Here is a 7340-nt window from a genome sequence, read left to right on the forward strand (position 1 = left end):
TAGCCAATAAAGGTTTATGAACTGTTCCAGACTGAATTGACGACCATAAATCATTCTATGAAAGCGTGTAACAGCAAATATCAAAGCCAGCGCCTCCTTTTCATTTTGGCTATAGTTAGTTTCAGATGACTTTTACTTATGCGACACATGGTAATTGGCTTTAACAGATCCATCAGTAAACTTGTGAGCAATGCGAGCACCCCCTACGTTTGAAGCATCTGCAGATACTTCTTCTTCTTCTTGGTCTCCTTATGTACGAGTGTAGCATCCATGCTATCGCATACAGTCTTTCCCCGAGTTACGCGACACTCGAGTTACGCGAATTCGAGTTACGCGAATTTTTTATTTTTGACAGTTCAGATGTCAAATCAGTACAATTTTCTCCATCAATTGTCAAATGAAAAATAATTAGCAATATTTCAAAATTTTAATTCACTAAAAAGTCAGAAATAACTGAATTCTCCACACCAATTGAATCAAATAAGTGATAAATTACATAAATGAACTAAATTCAATCAAAAATCATGATAAAGAAAGTATATTTTTACTGTAAAACGTGATATTCGACTTACGCGAAAATCCGAGTTACGCGAATGTCTCCGGAACGCATTATTCGCGTAACTCGGGGAAAGACTGTACCCCCTTAACGCATGAATGCTAACAGCCGTGTAAAACACTGCACATGCGTCCCGTGCTTTACTGCACACGCGGTTCCGTGTTTTACCATGGGGGTCGCACCACCCAAGCTGGAAATAAACAAACAAGACCCCCAAAGTAGGTCATAAATAAGGAAGAACAATTAGCATAAGAAACGCATTAGACCTTAAGCAAAACATTGTAAATTGTAAAAGCCCACCAGGAAGACGACCCTCTTGACAAACATGCGTTTGTCAAAGCGCATCAAGTTGCGAAAGAGAAAGTTACGAGCGTAAACATCTGGTGGACAAATGTGCGCTAGCTTTCTTAAGATGGGAGTATAAATAACGATCGTACCAAGGTAGCAGAATTCCTCTACCACCTCGAGATCGTCGCCGTCGGCTGATACTCTGCTTCCGATTCGGGCTCTATCACGGTCAGAGCCCCCGGCAAGCAGGTACTTTGTCTTCGTCGAACTGATCCTCAATCCAATCCTCTAGGCCTCGCGTTTCAGTCGGGTGTACGCTTCGCATACTGCCGCAGTTGTACGTCCGATGATGTCGATGTCATCTGCGAAGCAAAGGAATTGAGAGATCGGGTGAAAATCGTGCTCCGGATGTCGAAGCTCGCGCTTCGCATGACACTTTCCAGAACGATGTTGAACAGCAAACAGGAGAGTCCGTCGCCTTGCCTCATGCCCCTGTGAGATTCGAAAGATTCCGAAAGCATGTTCGTCACTCTCACCTTGCACCCCGTCCATAGTGGCCCTCAACAGCCGTATTAGCTTCCCAGGGAATCCGTACTGCTGCATGATGTTCCGTAGCTCATTCCGATCTATGGTATCGTAGACCGCCTTGAAGTCGATGAACAGGTGGTGCGTAGGGATCTGGTGCTCCCGGCATTTCTGGAGGATCTGCCGTAGAGTAAAGATTTGGTCGGTGGTCGATTTGCCTCCAACAAATCCAGCTTGGTAGCTGCCGATGAAATCAGTAGCAAGGGGCGAAAGTCTGCAGAAGAGTATTCGGGACAGGATCTTGTAGGCAGCATGCAGGACTGTGATGGCTCGGAAGTTGGCACAGTCCAGGCTGTCGCCCTTTTTGTACACTGGGTGTATGACACCCAGTTTCCACTCGTCCGGTTCTTCCGGATCCCAAATCCTCACAATGAGCCGATGCATAATGACGGCAAGCCGTTCCGGACCCATCTTGAACAGTTCGGCCACTAGACCATCGCTGCCAGCTGACTTATTACACTTCAGCTGTTTGATGGCACTAATGAGTTCATCCAAAGATGGCGAGGGCACTTCGTCATCGTCATGCTGGCTATCGTAGGGCTAATCTCCTCTGCTTCCTACTTCTGCTCCGGTATTTGCTCCGTTCAGGTATCCGTCAAAGTAGCCCGCTTGAGCATGCGGGTACGCGCGGCGTTCTTCTCGGAGAGTGCTCGTCTGCATTCATCATTAACCCATTCCCTTCTCTGGTTATGGGTCACGCGGCCAATTGTTCGCTCGGCCGTGCTGCTGATGGCTTGCTCCACCATACGCCAGTGGTCATTGAGAGACATCGCCTCGGTAGTGGTGTCCTCCGGCAACGAATCCCCAAGCGCGATTGCGAATTCCCTCGCCACATCAGCTTTTCTCAGCCGGTCTATGTTGAGCCTTGGGGTAGGCTGGTAACGCAGTTTATTAGACACGCATAGTTTTTGGCGTAACTTAACCATAACCAGGAAATGGTCTGAGTCAACGTTTGCTCCTCTGTAGGTCCTTACGTCGATTACATCCGAGAAGTGCCTTCCATCCATGAGAACGTGGTCTGCTGGGATAATCTGGGATAATGTCTGCTGCGGTGATCTCCAGGTGTAGCTGAAACGAGGTGCGTGCTGGAAGAAGGTGCTGCGGATAGTCATGTGTTTGGAGGAGGCGAAGTTGACGAGCCGAAGCCCGTTGTCTTTCGTCAGCTGGTGGGCATTGAAACTTCCTATCGTCGGTTTAAATGCCTCCTCCTGTCCGACCTGAGCATTAAAATCCCCGATGACAATTTTGACATCGTGTTGTGGGCAGCGGTCGTACTCCCTCTCCAACTTTATGGTCATCGGTTCTCTTAAGATGCGGACTATGCATATATTATAAAATGCTCAGGTTGAAGAACCTGCTACGAATCCTCAACCTGCACATCCCGTCATTGATCGGCCACCACCCGATAACTCGTTTCCGCATCTCACCTATTTCCAGGAACGCCCTACGGAGTTCATGCTTTTCACCACCGCTCTGGTAGATCATGCAATCACTGTGATAAGGGCGCTCCGTCACTCCTTTCCAGCGCACCTCCTGAAGTGCTACTATTCCGAAGCCACGGGCCCTCACCTCGTCCGCAAGAATGCTAGTACTGCCGGGTGCTGTGAGGGACCTGCAGTTCCATGTCCCGAGTTTCCAATCGTTAGCCTTGTTCGTTTGCGTGGGTCGGTATCGCTTAGTCCGGTTCTAAATCTCTTGGTTTCCTTTCGTTGCATTTGGGGTTTTCTAAAGGTGGCTTGCAAGGCCTCTCCCCCAACCTCCTGTATCGTCGGAGGGCCTACGCATCCTTCATTAATGTCCCTTAGGATGCCAGGACAGAAGGGCCAGCCAGCCGCCCCTAACATGGAGACCACACGCTGACCATCCCACAAAACCCCCCCCCGCTCAATATAGCCATACAGGGTGTGCGGGTTAAATTTGACACCTGGCCTTTGGGTTAATATCTCAGGGTTGAGTTGACGTATCGAAATGACTTATGCTAAAAGTTGTGTGAACAAGTGTAAAAAATGTCTAGCTCCGTAAATATGTGGAACCCGTTCGAATTGTACAAGCGCGTAACGTGTGTTATGATGGTTCGTGCCGGCCATACGAATGCCGAAATTCGGAAGGCGGCGATGTGTTCGCTGAACACCGTAAAAACAATACGGTGGCCAATGAGCGGCCCTACGTTTGGCAGCAGGGTTCTGCACCATGCCATACGGCCGTAAAAACACGCCAATGGCTCACTGCCAATTTCGACCGATACACCAGCACCGACGTTTGGCCACCCAGCTCCCCTGACCTTAATCCTATGGATTACTTTGTGTGGGGCACAGTTGAGCGGGACACCAACAGGGCGTCCTGCAATACCAAAGCGGAGCTGGTGGCCAGAATAAAAGCCGTGTTTTCGGCCATCCTCAGAGACATGGTTGTCAGAGCTTGCGCGCGGTTTTGGAAGCGGGTGCAGGCGACCATCGACGCGGCGGGTACTTCGAATAAAAAATGCGGCAAACATGGTAAGCTAAACATTGTAGAATTTTTTTGAATATCTAGCATAAATTTCATAAAAAATCCTTTCTTATTCTCTCAGAAACTGTCAAATTTATCTCGAACACCCTGTGTTGGAAACTCGTGAGTGCCCAATAATCTGCCAGGTCACAGCGCGAGAGAAGAAATGGAAAGATGAAAAAAGAGTGAAAGGGAAGTCAAGCGAGCGAGAGGAAAGAGAGGGAAAACGATAAGTTTGGTGATAAAAGGGCAGGATGCGCCTGCCCTCGCCCTTTTAGTTGAAAACGGAAATCTGTAACAGTGGACTAATTTTTTGATTCACCATCAGCACAATAAAAAATAAGTGTTATCTAAAAAAATCCACACCATTTTCGACATTTCAAAAAATTAGTTTATCACTACTACCAGTGCGTGTCGTCAGTGCGGAAAAAGCCCTTATACGCGTATCATAAAATCGTTTCGCGGTACGGAAAAATACAGTCGGCCTCAGCACAATTTTTCAATCGAAAAAAATCGATAGGCGCTCACGTAAAACTGACAGTATAACTATTTCTTTTATACCCCTACATGAAGTTGGCCCCCCAGGTAAACATTTTAAAAAATAATTAATAAATATTTTTTTATCACCCAAAATATTGAAAAAGAACCAAAACATTTACCAACTTGCTTTTACATAACGTTTTTCAAAAACATCAACCTTGATTTATGGCATTTTTTTGATATTCGATAATTTCCGCAGCTCAATGCGTCGCGGATTTAGCCCCATACAAAGCGGAACGATCGAATTTTTGTAGCATAGTTCATTTTGCTCGTGAGTGTCATGGTATACCAGTTTTCAAAAAGACCAGTAAAATGAACACCTTGGCGGCGGAATGAGTGTCAAATGACACCAAAATGACAGCCGGATCTGTCGAATTTTTTCGATCGAAAAATTGTGCTGAGGCCGAGTAATTTGTGCGCGCGTGTGTTATAGTGGAACGGGATAATGGCTCAACGTGAATCGCATCGTATGCCACGGACGTAGGAAACCCTTGCATCGAATCCGGATGTGTCCCATGAAAGCGGCAACGTTTCCGGCGGGCTAAGGACAGTATCGGACAATAAGATAGGACCCTGGTGTTTTCAACGCACCGTGCACTTGTTTTACCACGTTACGTGTGGTTGTGTGTGTGTGTGTGTGTGAGTGAGTGTGTGTGTGTGTGTGTGTGTGTGTGTGTGTGTGTGTGTGTGTGTGTGTGTGTGTGTGTGTGTGTGTGTGTGTGTGTGTGTGTGTGTGTATGTGTGTGTGTGTGTGTGTGTGTGTGTGTGTGTGTGTGTGTGTGTGTGTGTAGTACAAAGAGTGTGCTTTTTAATGTGTATTTGCAAGTGCGCGGGTTTGTGTCTAAAAACCGTAGCTTGCCATGATGTCATATTGCGTTGAAAGCATTCTGATAGTGTGTGTTATCATGTGAAACATCGTGCGTTTACACTTGGATAAAAACTAAAGTTTGCATCGACAGCAGCGCTTGTTCCTCGGACGAAAACGCAGGTGTGTTGGTTGATGAATGTGCATGCGCAGCGATGCGAAATGGACACGCGCACATCAGCAATGAACTCGGCATTCCCTTACATGTGTTTCTCCAGTGCACGCCATTGAAAGGCCTGCGTGCATCTCTGCGTTGAACGTTGTGTGCGCATGTTAAACTTTGTGCGTGCATTGAACAAGCGCGCAGGTGTTCTTTTCAATGGACGTTTTGTTTCATGAGTGCCGCTGTATTCTGTTCTCGATTTAAATGGGTAGACGCTCACCTGCTTACTCATTGATAGTTTTTATCCATGCGATGTTTTCGCTGCTCGACAACGATGTAATTCATCGCGTATAGAAGTAGAACGCGGGCAGAGCACGGGATCAGCCGTGTCCATGTTTTTAACCAGCGCGTTCTTGACGGTCCAAGCAAGCAATGTTAGTAACAATGGGTCGAGGTAAACATTTTACCGATTATCAGCGCCATATCATTAAGCGAATGGCGGCTGCTGGCATTAAGCGCAAAACGATCGAGTTCGTAATGGAACGATCGCGCACTTTTGTGGCAAACGCGCTTCGGACAACCGAAACGTGCTTAGACAACCGAAACGCGCAAGTCAACCGGACGTCTTCAGAAGACCACGGCGAAAGAAGACCGTAACATTGTTAATATATCGAAAAAACACTGATCGCGAGGGCAGTGGTCCTGCTTATTACATCAAAAACCTAACCCAAAACACAAAAAAACTACTAACAAAACTATCCGAAACGACCTACTTGTGACACAAACACACACACCAATACACATTCAAACATACATACACACACACACATGCACACATACACACACATGCACACACACACAAACACAAACACACAAACCACACATAAACCCGTCCCAACGGGTGCATGCTGCGTTGAAAACACTAGGGTCCTATCATTCTGTCCGATACTGTACCTTCCTTGTACGGCTGGAAATCCGGTCCACAACCCGCTGCGATCTCTCATCCGTCTTTTCTTCTTGTAGAGGTACTACATTCAGCACGCAATTTGGAGGGAACGGCATCGCATCACATACCTCCAGCTGGCGACGATCCTCCCGCGGTTCGGTGGCACAAATCGCCCACTTTATACCCTCACCCCGTTCAGGAACCGGCTGGCAGGAAGCGTTGATATCGCTGGCATCAGATGGAGAGTAATCCATTACCTCGATTTTTCGCATCTCATTCTCCTCTTTGTTGTAAGTGCAGAGATGAAAATTGCTATACACCTCGGGTTTAACAGGCGTGGATGCAGAGCAGGTACCGTACACCGACCATCCGAGCCTTGACTTTACAGCGATCGGTTCGCCGAATTTACCCTCGACGCACCGCGATGGTTTTCCTAAATATATATTGTCCACGCCGATGAGGATACGAGGCACAACATCAGTGTAGGAAGCAATTGGGAGTCCTTGCAGGTACGGAAACTCTCTGGTAAGCTCGTCAAACGATAGCGCCTGTGGTGGCAGCGCAAGCTTTTTTAGGCTGTACGCGGTGGGTAGCTCGTACGTAGTAGCACCTTTGTGTACGCCTGATACACGAAGCGACAACATCAGCGAGTCGTTTTTCCTTACGAGTTGTGCCATCAGTCCATTTTAGGCTAAGTGGATGGGCAGTACCTTCCATGCCCAACTCTTCGATCAACTCTCGATCAACAAACGTTGCCGATGAACCCTCATCCAAGAAAGCGAAGGTGTTTACGGTTTTCTCCCGGTTGTGGATTATTACCGGGACATATAGGAAAAGGTGGCGAGTGCTAGTGCTAAAATGAGTGTTAACGGAGTGCTGTGTATGGTGTTTTGAAGTGATGGGCCGCGGTGTTTCCTCTTCAGCGTGCAGTAAACTGTGGTGAATCGCCCGACATCCCTCAGTACCGCAA

At 47.4% G+C, this 7340-nt stretch overlaps 1 protein-coding gene across 1 annotated transcript; it reads right to left on the minus strand.

Annotated features, from left to right (window-relative positions):
* Positions 1-641: 641 nt before the first annotated feature.
* On the minus strand, positions 642-5239 carry LOC133393594 (uncharacterized). Its single transcript, XM_061659189.1, has 2 exons — positions 1381-5239; positions 642-1206 (listed from the first exon to the last, which is right to left on the minus strand). Exons 1-2 carry the CDS (start codon positions 1838-1840, stop codon positions 1133-1135), a joined length of 534 nt encoding a protein of 177 aa, XP_061515173.1. The 5' UTR covers positions 1841-5239; the 3' UTR covers positions 642-1132.
* Between the last annotated feature and the right edge of the window lie 2101 nt (positions 5240-7340).

The sequence above is a fragment of the Anopheles gambiae genome, chromosome 3 (genome assembly GCF_943734735.2).
Source record: "Anopheles gambiae chromosome 3, idAnoGambNW_F1_1, whole genome shotgun sequence".
NCBI classification, from domain to species: Eukaryota; Metazoa; Arthropoda; class Insecta; order Diptera; family Culicidae; genus Anopheles; species Anopheles gambiae.